This window comes from Plectropomus leopardus, chromosome 19 (assembly GCF_026936395.1).
Source record: "Plectropomus leopardus strain MGB_pleo_1.0 chromosome 19, ASM2693639v1, whole genome shotgun sequence".
Classification (NCBI taxonomy): domain Eukaryota; kingdom Metazoa; phylum Chordata; class Actinopteri; order Perciformes; family Serranidae; genus Plectropomus; species Plectropomus leopardus.
In genome coordinates this window covers 30,459,787-30,473,506 of record NC_142194.1, presented here as the reverse complement: position 1 = coordinate 30,473,506, position 13,720 = coordinate 30,459,787, and the positions used below count along the sequence as shown (strand labels likewise).

The following is a 13,720-nucleotide window of genomic DNA, read 5'->3' as shown; positions in this document are numbered from 1 at the left end:
GTGCCCATTCTATCTGTTGTAGTACTATGCTCATACACGCGACGCATCCAAACTTCGCAGATAGTGGCCGCGGGCAGTGCAGCCTCTGCCAGTCACACGGTGTTGTGCATCCCCGGGTCAGAGCAGAGCTGCAGAAGGAGGATGTGTTAATAACCAGCAGGTACAACTCCAGAGAAACAGCTCCCCTCCACTGTGTGACTGTGTTTAACCATTTAAGTGTATTTTTCTGCATTTTAACATATTTCGTAGTTGCCAACTCTAACACTCCTGCCGTGTTACACATGCTTTCACCGTCAGTCTCACGCTGTCATGACATCAAAGCAAATCTCAAGCCAAAACACTGCGACAACATAAGTGTTGATCAATCATGTAATGGAATGAGTGACCGACTGTAGAATACAGCTGATTCTTTGACAACCAAGTGGTGTTTCATTATCAGGGATCAAACAGCTGAACGCCTGACAGAGCAGCATGGTTAGAGAAAGACAGACAGACAGAGCGGAGCTTCTCCTCACAGCACCAAAGTGTCTGAATGAACCAAACAGACAAATATTCAGATTTTCTCGTAGTTTAATATTCAGATATTTAAATACTGTGTTAGTTTCAGGTTCAGTGAGACTTTTGGATGGAAGTATTTAGAGCACATCACTCCGTGTAGATAGCTAGATCAATAGATATGTCTTTATTGTCATTGTAACCTGTACAACAAAATTGAAAATGCCAACCAGTCAGTGCACCATTCATACATTATCTAAAAGCTAATTATAAGTAAAAAGAGAAATAGCTAAAAAATAAATAACAACTTAAATAAATAACATGAAAAAAACAAGCGTTAACACACACAACCATTCATTCTTATTGCACATTGTATGTAGCACATCTGCACTAATTTAATAGCTACATTGAGTGTGTTCATTGCTTTGGGATAAAAACTGTTTTTGAGTCTGTTTGTCCTTGTCCCAATTGGTCTGTAGCTAAAGGCAACAGTTCAAACAGGAAGTGTCCAGCTCAGCACGCAGGCTGAGGGCCGTGGATTTGTGATGGCCCACTCTGACCCTCTGGTTGCGACCAGACAGGAAGCTATATATCCACAAGCAGATGGAGTGTGGGAGTCTCAGATCCCCCAGTTTGTCCACCAGTTTTTGGGGGAGGAGGATGTTAAAAGCAGAACTGTAGTCCACAAAGAACATCCGCATGTAGTTCCCCCGCTGCTCCAGGTGGGACAGTGCAGCATGGAGGGCTGTGGCTACAGCGTCCTCTGTGGATCTGTTCGCTCTCTATGCAAATTGGTGAGGGCTTCGGGGCAGGAATGATGTGATGTGACCCCCGACCAGTTTTTTAAAGCACTTCAACACCACTGGTGTGAGTGCAACTGGCTGGTAGTCGTTGAGGCTGGAAATGTGGGCTTTTTTGGGCAAGGGGACTATGATGGAGGACTTCAGACAGGGTGAAACAATGGACTGGGCCAGAGACTGTTTGAAAATCCTCATGAATACTCCAGCCAGCTGATCTGCACAGTCCTTCAGCACCTTCACCTTTAGGTCCAGGGGCCTTCCTCGGGTTAATGGCCTGCAGCATGCGCCTTACCTTAAGCTTCTCTATATTGAGGGTTAAGCTGCTGTGTACCATGTGGTGTGATGTGGCTGCCTCTGGTGGCTCCACCCTGAGCGAGCAAAGCTCCTCTGTCAACGAGGTGTTCCCTTCAGCAGTTCCAAGGCTGGTCCTGTAGTTGGTGAGATGCTGGACTCCCTTCCACACCTGCCTGCTGTTGTTACTGTCCAGGTGGTCCGCTATCCCCCTCCTGTAGTCTGATTTGGCCTCTCTGATGCCTCTCTTCAGGTTGGCTTGGGCCGTGCTGTATAAAGCCATATCGCCAGACCTGAAGGCGGTGTTCCTCTTTTTTCTTTTTTTTTCTTTTTTTATTTATTGCAAGACAAACACAGACCAAGACATATGACAACACAGGATAGATAACATATAAGCAGGAGGGTTTTTACAGTTTTTACAGTGAAACAAAACAAAAAAATTGGGGAGGCTGTTTACTGTGTGTAAGTGTGTGTGTGTGTTTGTGTGTGTGAGTGTGACTGTGCATGTAAATTTTCTTTGTGAGAAGGACACTGAGTATTCAGAGTGGTTATCGAAGGACAGGGAAATATTCAGGAGGTTCAAGAAAAGAAAGGTTGCTATTAGGAAGTTTTTCTAGATAATGGAAATGGTTGGCTAGCAGGGTGGTGCAGCCCCCCCCACCAAGGCCACCGGCCCTGACAGAAGCACCACCACCCCCGACCAAACCAGAACAGATCACCCAGGTCGGGCCAACACACCCCCCTCCCCATCTCTCCGACCCTGTCCACCGACAACCCGCCGGGAGCGCAAGGGCCAAGCCTGAGCCCTACACAAATAGCTCCCAGACCCTAAGGAGGGAGTCTGTCTCACCTTAGCTGGTACGGGCCATCTTTTGAGATTTATTTATTTATTTTTTTATTTATTTTTTTTTTTGACAAAATCTTGGAACATAGTCCCGAGCAAAACAGCACCCAGACCCTGAGGAGGTAGCCTATCTGCCATCAAAGGGACTGTCTGGCAAGTACATTTTATTTTTGTTCTGGACCAGGCTCAGCCCCGTCTCCACAGCACTACAGCCGACGAGCCGCACCCCCGACAAACAGCCAGCAAACAAAATCACAAAGACGGGAAGAGAAGGCATGCCAACCCCACCCGAGCGACCCGCCCCAGTTCGACAGAAGATGATGGCACCCTGGTATACCGGACAGCCACCAGGGAGAAGGGAGGATCTACAGTCCCCTGGTACATATTGTAGGTAGTTGTGGGAATTATAACAATAATAAATAATAGTAATAATAATTATGATGGAAACAATGATATTAATTATCAAAATAAAAACTCAAATAATAATAGTAATAATGATAGTAATAATAAAAGTAATAATGATAGTAATAATAATAGTAATAATGATAGACATGAACATTCACGTTGACAGTACTCTAGCAAACAACTTTCTGGCACTACTCTCCTCCTTTGCACTTGTACTAGTTCCTTCTCCTCCCACCCACAAAGCTGGTTAAGTCCTTGACTTGGTGCTGACTCGTAACTGCTCTATAGCAGATGTGACAGTTACCCCACTACACCTGTCAGACCATTTCTTGGTAAAATTTGCAGCTACCTTTCCGAAATTGCAGACACCCACTCAGAAAATTTCCCTCCGCAGAAACCATAAGTCCCTCACAGCAGCACAGCTGTCTGATGAGGTGAGCTCTGCCATGCCTGACCACTCACACTTCTCCTCACTTTCTGTTAATGAGGCTACAGAAACACTCTGTTCCTCTCTGGCATCCTCTCTGGACAAACTCTGCCCCCTGGTGTCCAAACCAGCCAAGAAAAAACAATCAAGTCCATGGCTCTCTGAAGTCCTGAGAGAACAAAGAACTGGACTCAGGGCAGCAGAAAGAAAGTGGCGTAAATCCCAAGAACCCACTGATTTGTCCTCATACAAACAGAAACTTGCTTCCTTTACCTCTTCCTTGCAGTCCGCTAAGAAAGCCTTCTATCAGAACAAGATCTGTGCTGCTACTGACTCCAGAAAACTGTTTATGGTGTTTAACTCCTTGCTTTCTCCTTCAGCTGCTCAGCCTTCCCCTACACTGACTCCAGACATGTTCTCCTCCTTTTTCACTGAAAGGTGGCTGCAATCAGCAACCAGTTCTCTGAGCCTGACCGGCCCAGTCAGCTCAAATCTACTACTGCTGCTTCACTCTGCTCTTTCACTCTTCTGACCGAGGATGAGGTCTCCAGACTTCTTCTGAGCTCAAAACCTACAACATGTCCTCTCGATCCAATACCCACCCGCATCCTGCAGACCATCCTGCCCACTATCAAACCTGCAGTCACACACATTGTCAATTCCTCCCTAAAAACTGGCACTTTTCCTGCTACTTTTAAGCAAGCCCATGTCACCCCACTGCTCAAAAAGCCTAATCTCAACCCCACCCAGGTTGAAAACTACAGTCCAGTCTCACTTCTACCATTTCTGTCGAAAATACTGGAGCGCGCAGTATTTAACCAGGTTCTGAACACTTGCGGAACAACAACCTACAACAACCTACTCGACTCCTCGACTTCAGTCTGGCTTCAAATCAACCATCAAATCAACCATCAAATCCTCCTCTCCACACTCTCTGAGCTCGGCATCTCAGGTTCTGTCCTATGGTGATTCAAGTCCTACCTCACAGGCAGATCCTTCAGAGTGTCATGGCGAGGAGAGGTGTCTAGGTCACATGGCCTATCGACAGGGGTTCCTCAGGGGTCGGTGCTTGGTCCCTACTTTTCTCTCTGTACACCACCTCACTCGGTGCAGTGATCCGCTCCCATGGTTTCTCCTACCACTGCTATGCTGATGACACTCAGCTCTTCCTCTCCTTTCCACCTGATGACAGAACGGTCTCAGCTTGAATATCAGCGTGTCTGGCTGATATCTCCACATGGATGAAGGAACGCCACCTTCAGCTAAATCTGTCTAAGACCAAACTCATGGTCTTTCCAGCTTGTCCATCTGTTCAGCCTCGGATCAGTGTCCAACTTGACTCGAGCCTACTTGTGCCCACAAACTCAGCCAGAAACCTGGGTGTCATGATTGATGACCAGCTGACCTTTAAGGTTCATGTGGCCTCAGTTTCTCGGTCTTGCCGTTATGCCCTCTACAACATCAGGAAGATCAGACCCTTCCTGACCCAACAGGCCACACAGCTTCTGGTTCAGGCTCTTGTGATCTCACGCATTGACTACTGCAACTCTCTTCTGGCAGGCCTGCCTGCATGCTCATTCAAACCTCTTCAGATGATCCAGAATGCAGCAGCACGTCTGGTCTTCAACCAGCCCAAAAGAGCACATGTCACCCCGCTGCTAATTTCTCTTCACTGGCTTTCAGTGGCAGCCAGAATCAAATTCAAAGCACTTCTCTTGGCTTACAAAACAATCACAAGAACTGCTCCAGCCTACCTGGAATCCCTGATGCAGGTCTACTCTCCTTCTCGCCACTGCGCTCTGCATGCGAAAGACGCCTGGTGCTTCCAGCCCAGCACGGCTCTAAATCTCTAGCTAGACTCTTCTCTTCTGTTGTTCCCAAATGGTGGAACAAACTTCCAAACTCTGTGCATTCTGCTGAGTCCCTTTCTACTTTTAAGAGACAATTGAAAACTCATTTGTTCCGAGAACACCTAGGCACTTAACCTGACTCTTCTCCACTTTGCCCTTTGGGGTAAATTAAGTCAGAAGGTCCAAAACCCAGCACCTAATGATTATCTAGCACTGACAAAGTTGTGTGATGTTGTATGTTGACTGTCATCGTAAGTAGTGATACTGAGATTGATTGATGCTGAGATCGCTACTGGTTATTACCTTGGTTTCAAAAAAAAGGGGGGGCTGTGCGGCACTTCTTCTGCCACTAGACGGCAATACCTGTGACCAATCACACCTGAAGCACTTTTTGTACTTACTAAGGGTTTTTTTCCTTAAGTCTAAATTCTTGCTTGTGTTGTACGTCGCTTTGGATAAAAGCGTCTGTAGAATTGTAATTATAACAGTCATAATGATAATAATAATAATATTTTTGTGTTATTAAAAGGCAGTTGAGTATATAAAAAAAGAGGAAAGTTGAAAAGAGGAAAAGGGAGAAAAGAGAGAGAAGAATATTGAAAGAGTGATTTTGTATAAGGTTTATATGGACTGCATTTAAAGTATGATTGGATTCTAAATAATTAAATGTTGTAACTGAAGAAAGAGACAGAAAAGTAAATATATAAATCAGAAATTGGTAGTAACAGTAGTAATGATAAGAATAATATTGTAAATGACTTTAGCAACAGTAATGTAATAACATATAATATAATAGAAAATGGCGATGATAATGATAATAACAACATCAGCAGAAATAACAATGTTGGGTGGTTGTTTTGTTAATAAACATGTGTCTAATGCTTAATAGCTGTCAGGTAACAAAGGGGGAAAAAGAAAGAGAAGACAATAATAATAATAATAATAAAAATAAATTTAAAAAAAATCAGAGGAAGTGATTATGGGAAGTGGGAATAAAGTTGTCAGAATACTAAAGTGCTTGTTGTGAAAATAGTTTGTTGTAGGTCATGATTGTAAAAAGGTGATGAATGATTGCCAGATAGGGTTGTGATTATTGTCAGAGGAGTTTGTATTTTCGACGAGATGTAGTCAGTGATCAGGTTTTTCCAGTGTGTGATGTGTATGGAGCTCTGTGATTTCCAGTTCATGAGGATTGTTTTCCTGAGGATAGCGCCATGAGAAGTAAATGGCTGTGTGTGTGTTGTCTAGTTTTAATGAAGATAGGTCTCTGAACAAACACAGGGTGGGGGAGAGTGGGATGTGGTGGCTCATGATTTGGGATAAAATGTCTGTGATGTTTTTCCAGAAGTGCTGGACAGGTGTGCAGTGCCAGGTTGTATGAATGTAACTATAAACAGTTTTGTGAGCAGTATGAACAGTTTCCAGATGAGAAGCCCATTTTGTGCATTTTTTGCCCAATTAGATGAGTTCTATGGATGATTTTGTACTGTATAAGTTGCAAGTTGGCATTTTTTGTCATGAAGTAAATGCTTTGGCAGATTTTAGACCAGAAGTCGGCATCAGGAGCAATAGAGAGATCTGTTTCCCATTTTTTGAGGGTATGGAGAGTGTTGTGTCGGCCTGTAATATTAATTTGTATATTTTTGAAATAAGTTTTTTTGTGGATGGGATGTTAATGAGTGTAGAAGCTGAAGGGGGAAGGTCTAAGGTTATATTCTTATTTTTCAATTTAGAATGAACTGACGTTGAAACCTGCAAATACTGTAAAAACTGATGGCTCCCGATGCCGAAATTCTGGACCAGGACAGGAAGTGGAACCAGAGTGTTATTGTGAATGATGTGTTTAAGGTGAGTGATCCCTTTCTCTATCCATGTGCTTAAGTTTAATGGTTGTTTATAACAGAGGAAGTCGGGATTGTGCCAGATCGGGGTGAAGAGAGAGTGTGCCAAAGTTGAATGAGTAATGTTGTAGAATTTCTACCAGGCTATCATAGTAGACAATATTGTGGGGCTTTGGAAACAGGGGTGTTTTTTAACAGTCTGACTAATAAATGGCAAATCTGAGATATGGATGTCTTTACTGATTGCTTGTTCTATATCTAACCATGTGTTATCTGAGTGAGTGGGATGGGTCCATTTATAGATGTAATTGGAGCATTAAGTCTGCCTTATATTTTTGTTTCTGAAGTGTGGCCAGTTTGATTCTTGGGGGTTTATTTTTCCTGTAATATTTGTTGATGGATGAATGGAGAGAGTTAAACCAGGTGAGTGGTGGGTAAGTGGGGATAATTTAGAGGAGGTAGTTGATTTTGGGGAGGATTGTCATCCTAACTGTTGCTATTCTGCCTAAAATGGATAGTGGGAGGTTCATCCATCATTGGAGATCATCGTTTATGGTTTTGAGGAGTGGATTGAAGTTAAGATTGATCAACCCTGACAACCTGGAGGAAATGTGGATGCCTAAATAAGTGATGTGATTTGTGCAGAAGGGGATCGGTGTTGTAAGGGCTGTCACATCCAGACTGTTCATGTTTAGTGGGAGTATGGAGGATTTGTTCCAGTTTATTGAGTAGTCTGAGATATGGGAATATGAGTTGATGATTTTAATTACCTCTTGAAGTGATGGTTGTGGATTCTGAATAAAGAGCAATATATCATCTGTATAGAGAGACTGATTTTATGGTGCATGTTGGGGGGTTGGATTCCAGTCATGAGTGGGTTCTGGTGGATAGCTGCTGCAAAGGGTCCGATGAAGATGGTGAACAGAGAGGTAGACAGTGGACATCCTTGCCTAGTCCCCCTGTGCATGTGCAGAGTGAAGCTTTGTGAGGTTTGTCCGTCAGTAATGACCTATGCTGTGGGTGAGGTGTATAGTGTTTTAACTCAGTTAATAAATGATTCCCCAAAGCCAAATCTGTGGAGGGTGTTGATGAGGAATGACCAATTTACTCTGTCAAAGGCTTCTTTTGCATCTAAGGTGACTATGATGGATTTATGATGATGTGTGCCTGAGTGGTGCATTAGATTGAACAGTCTGCGTGTGTTATTGGATGAGTTTCTTCCTTTAATGAATCCTGTTTGGTCTGGGTGAATTATGGGTGGACTAATCGTTTGGAGAGTGCTTTGGTGATGATTTTAAGTCGACATTGAAGAGTGAAATGGGATGGTAACTTGAAGGCAGGGTGGGGTCTTTATTAGGTTTGAGGAGGAATGAGATGGATGCTGTGTTCATGTTGGGTGGAAATCTGGAGTTCTGTTGTATTTCAGTTATCATTCTATTGAAGAGTGTGGCTAAGATGGACCAGAAGTGTTTGTAGAACTCAGCAGGGAAGCCATCAGGTCCAGGTGCTTTATTGTTGGGCATTGTATTGAGGGCAGAGTGGATTTCTTCATTTGTTGGGGGAATGCCTAATGTGTTCTTTTGTTCTGTGGAGATTTGGGGTAAATCTAGCCTGGTGAGAAATGATCTGATGTCTTCTTCCTTTGGGTTGTTATCTGAGGAGTAAAGGTTGGCATAGAATTCTCTGAATATTTGATTTATTTCATCAGATGAGTTTGTTGGCTTCCCTGCTGAGTTCTTGATGGTGGAGATGGTTGATTTTCCCTTATTTTGTTTGATTTGGTTTGTGAGGTGTTTGCCGGATTTGTTATTGTGGTGAAAGTTTTCTTGATGGAGTCTACTGATTAGAAAGTTTGTTTTCTTATTCAAGATTTCATTTATCTGTAGTTTATATTGTCTTAACTTCTTCTCATGTTCCTCTGTTGGGTTGGCTGCATCGGTGATTTCAAGCTATTTTTTGTTCTAATTCAGATTCTTGTTTGTTTTCTTTCTTTTTCTTCTAAGTAGAGAATGATATGATTATTCCTCTCATTACGGCTGTCCCCGCTGCCCATAGAAGGGTCGGTGATGGCTCTGGGGAATCATTTATTTCCAGGAAGGATACCCACTCTCATGTGATGAGTTTAATCAAATTCTGGGGTCTTTCAGGAGGGATGTGTTGAAGCGCCGTCTGGTGACTGGTTTGTGTGGTCTTGGTAGGTTCCATTTGAATGATAGTGGTGCATGGTCACTGATGATGATGGGGTGGATTTGGTGAACAGAGGTATTCGGGATTATAGAGTTACTGGTGAGGTAGAAATCGATGCGTGAATATGAATGATGAACTGGTGAAAAAAAACGAAAACTCTCCTGCAGCTGGGTGCTGTAGGCGCCAACCATCGCTAAGACCAAAATCTCTCATGAACTGGATTATTATTTCTGTGGATTTCCAGGTGCAATTATTGTTGGATCTGTCTATTGATGGGTCTATTATTATGTTAAAGTCACCTCCGATTATTATTGGTGAGTCAGAAAAAGTTGATTTGGATGAGAAGAAGTTATGAAAAAAAGAAAGGGTAATCTGTGTTTGGGCCATATAAATTACCAATTGTCAGTGGGCTATTGTTGATTGATATGTTAATAGTGATAAAACATCCTGTTATGAATGAATGATATTGATTTTCTGATTCAAATACAAACTCCTCTGTTTCTTTTTGTAATGAGATGAAAATGAGTGAATAAACTGAGAAGATCTTAACTTAATATTGTCAGATTCTGAGAGGTGTGTTTCTTGTAGTAAACAAATATCTGCCTGAAGTGAGGTGAGGTGACTACCACATACCACAGACATTCCATGTAACAATTTTTATAGCTGACATTTTATAACTGGGATTGTTAACAATGAAAGAGAAATTCATAATGCTCAGTGAGTGTGGACATATGTGAGTGAGTGTGGACATATACAGGTGTGTGTGTGTGTGTGTGTGTGTGAGTATGTATGGGTCTGTGTAAGAGGAACTTGCATGGCTAAATCTGTATGAACAAAACAAGACAAAACAAAAGCAGGAGTGTTTACACACATAAAACCAGGAAGCAAAACAAAAACACTGGACAAAAAAAGGACTACACTTGGTGTGCCACATATCAGAGCGCGTGCTATGCGGAGCGAAACGTAGGTGCATTAATGTTTATGATTGTCCTTATGGTAAACAACGGCGGGGTGAGAAGAAGATGTGTCTGCGTATGTGTATGCAAGAGAGAGAGAGCGATGTTGTGTGCGTTTTCATGGGGGGGGCTAGTATAACCAGGGGGTGATGTCCTTGTTGCGATATAACTGTCCGTTTATGTAAAGTTTGTCCACTGAGATGACTGCTTTCTTTCCTTCTGAGATCATTGTCAGGGAGCTCTCTTTTAACAGCTGGACCTCCCAGGTCATCCAGGGCTTCCTGTTGGGGTAGACCCGGATGCGTTTGTCGACTGTGACAGTGTCCATGCAGTTTTTAATGTAACATAGTACACCGTCTGTGAACACCTCCAGGTCCTGGTGTTCAAACACAACCCAGTTGGTCCTGTTGAAGCAGTCCATCAGGCCAAGTTTTGATGGTCTTTGTGATAGTAGGAGATGTTTTCTTGAGGGGGGTATTTTCAGGAATTAAAAGCAGGAACATATGATCAGACTTGCCCAGGTGTGGTAGTGGTCTAGCCCTGTAGCCCAGCTAGATGTTGGAGTAGACCTTGTTCAGTGCGTTAGCTCCTCTTGTGGCATATTTAACATGCTGGTAGAATTTGGGGAGCACTTCCCTCAAGTCCACATGATTGTCCAATAGCCGAGTTAGCATTAGCATCCGGTAGTATCTATACAGCAGCTATCATGACGACAGTAAACTCTCTAGGGAGATAAATGGGCCTGCATTTAACAGTCACATACTCCAGGTCCAGGGAGCAGTGACTGTCAACAGTCACTGTGTTAGTACACCAGTTGTTGTTCACGTACATACAGAGCCCCCCTCCTCTGCTCTTACCGGAGTCTCTTGTCCTGTAATGACGCTGTGCCGTGTAGCCTGCTAGCTTGATAGCAGAGTCGGGATGAATGAATGAAGCCAAGTCTCGGTGATCAACAGAATGCAGCTGTCCTTCACAGCATTGTTAGCTGCATTCTGTAGCCTCAGTTCATCCATCTTGTTAGCAACAGATCTGACGCTCATGAGAAACAGGCTGGGAGGTGGTGGTTTGAGTGGCTGCATCCGTAGCCTGGCTAGCGAACCGGCTCTGCAGCCTCACTTTTGCCTCCTGTCTCTGGGCTGCCTTTGCCTCCTCCCTGCGAGGATGGTAATGCATGGAGAGTTGGGGCTCCTCGCTATGTCCGCTGGGATCTTGTGTGAACGGAGAAACTTGGCTGTAACACTCCATTCGTGACAAGCTCCAATCCTAAGGAGATCATGCCGGCCATAAACGTTGTTCGATCGACAGAATGTACACGGGACAAGACAAAACACATACACAAAAAGCCAAACAAAGCACTGACCGATAGAACACTGAACTGCCGCAACTGTGTGCGCCGCCATCTTGGGGGGTGCTAGATGAAAAGGGGTCTCATCCAGGCACTTGCACTGAGCTCTCATTGTTATTACCAGGGGGAGACGTAGTGATATGGGGGCCTGGGGCCACAGGCACATTCCGATTAGAGGACGACCCGCTCTACCTCTGAGCCACAGCCGCCCCATATAATGAGTAATGCAATGAGTACAAACAATACAAACTGTATAAACTAAATCAGCAGTTGATGTATTAAGTAGTGACTGAGACAGCTCAGGCAGAAGTAAAGCTTATATATGTGGATGTCCTAAATTCATCAGAAAGAGAAATCAATCTCCTCCTCCTCAATCAATCTAAACTTATAAAAACCTCTAAATTCACATTTGCTCTCCTGTACTAAAAAAAAACCAAACACACTTTGTATACATTCTGGAAGGCACTTTGTTTTTGCTCTGAACATAATTTAATCATTCTATAAGATACCAAATCATTAAATTTTATGGTTTTTGATTTTAAAAACAGTTTATAGTGTGATCATAGTGACCAGCCTGAGTAATGACACGTATGGCTTTCTGCATACTTTTCAATGTCAGCAGCAATCCTGTATAAACCTAGAAATACATTAAACAGTTTCCTTTAATACAGTCAATGTGGTGTTTCTGTGTTAATCTATGATCAACCACAACCCCTAAAAGCTTTGCCTCAAAAAATCTTTCAATTTCAACATCACAGTATTCAATATTTCAATCAGTTTCTTTGTGATTTCTAAAAACCATGAATTTAGTGTTATCAATATTGAGAGACATTTTGTTGACATCAAGCCAAATTTTGTGATTATCCAACTCCCTATCAAGAGCATACAGAAGTTTTTTGTCTATCCCTCCAAGAAGTGCACTTCTGCAGAGACAGTCTTTTCAGCCACACAGTTAGAAGGTATTGAGTCACAGCTAACCTTTACATAACAAGTAGTCTGTGTGGTGCAATTCCTTTAAAATGTAATGATGCAGAAATCTCCACTGAGTTATCACATAGAAGCAGGCTCAGTCTAAACTTACAAACATCTTGTGCAATGGTCTTCATGAAATGGCTCGAGGGTAAATCACTGCTGTAACAAGCTACTGTATCTAGTGATATACAAAGCATTAATTCACGGCAAAATGATGCAGCTGATGTTTTGATTTGAGCTCAGTTTCATGGTTTCAGTGTGTACTAAGATTTCAAACCATCCTGGTTCCCAGGTGGATTGACTACAGTATATATTCACATACAGTTTATTCTTACTTCTTGGCACTGTAGGTTTGAAAGCTAAACAGGCAGGACAACTTGTTGTCAGACTGTGTGAATCCTACTGCCAGTATTCAGATAAATGGCAGCGTTTCATTGTATGCTACAATGCATAGCAGGCCAGTAAGGTGTAAAAACTGCCTGCAGCCAAGTGTCACTGATTCAGCTTGGTAATTACTATTAGACAGAAGGAAAAAGAGAGCTGTAAAGACAGTGAGAGGAGCAGAAAGGAGGGCAGGGGACAAACATGGTCGGCTGGAAAATTATATGTGTGTGAGAGAGTGTGCATGAATGTGTGGTTACAGTGCACTTACCTTGGAGCCTCGTTCGTTAAAAATAATCTCCACGTCTAAAATCTTGCCAAATTGCTGTGGAAGACAGGGAGGGAGAAGGAGAGCGGGAAATAAAGAGAAAAGAATGAAGGGGGAGTCAATAATTAGAACACTGTGACCTGCGCTGTTCTCTTATACTCCAAAATAAAACACACTAAAAAGGTCAAGCAGTCAATGCTCTGAATTAACAAACTTCTTTTCACACGACAATGAGATTAATAAAATATCCATTTACTCTTAATGCTGTTTAATGCTGTGTTTGCTCTGTTATAATGAAGTGCTGTGTGTATGTATTGGGGACCAGGGCTATGCAGTCTTAATGAACATTACGGTGGTGGATGTGGACGCTATAGCAGCGCAATGCCTCAGCACACACCAATGATCTTAATGATACCCATCATCTTGCTTTTCCTCTCCCTACTCAACAAAAAAGGAAAAGAAAAAAGCAGAGCTGGATAGTTTTCAGCAGAGACAATTGTCCTTTTTCATTTAACCCTTTCTTTCTACTTTCTTTCAAATACATGTAAAGCAAAGAACAACACACACACACACACACACACACACACACACACACACACACACAAGTTAAAAGTACAAGGAAATTACAGAAAAAGAAAGTAAAAATCCAACAAAGAAA

The 13,720-nt window shown here is 42.8% G+C and overlaps 1 protein-coding gene across 8 annotated transcripts in view; it reads right to left on the bottom strand.

Annotated features, from left to right (window-relative positions):
* Positions 1-13,720, bottom strand: part of rbfox3a (RNA binding fox-1 homolog 3a) — a 939,385-nt gene that overhangs the window by 59,320 nt on the left and 866,345 nt on the right. For 7 of the 8 annotated variants that reach the window (XM_088070025.1, XM_088070022.1, XM_088070024.1 and 4 more), the window contains one exon: positions 13,066-13,119. The exons of the other annotated variant lie outside the window; for it this stretch is intronic. In XM_088070025.1, coding sequence (XP_087926151.1) covers positions 13,066-13,119 — 54 coding nt within the window. The remainder of the gene's footprint in view (positions 1-13,065; positions 13,120-13,720) is intronic. 8 annotated transcript variants of the gene reach the window in all.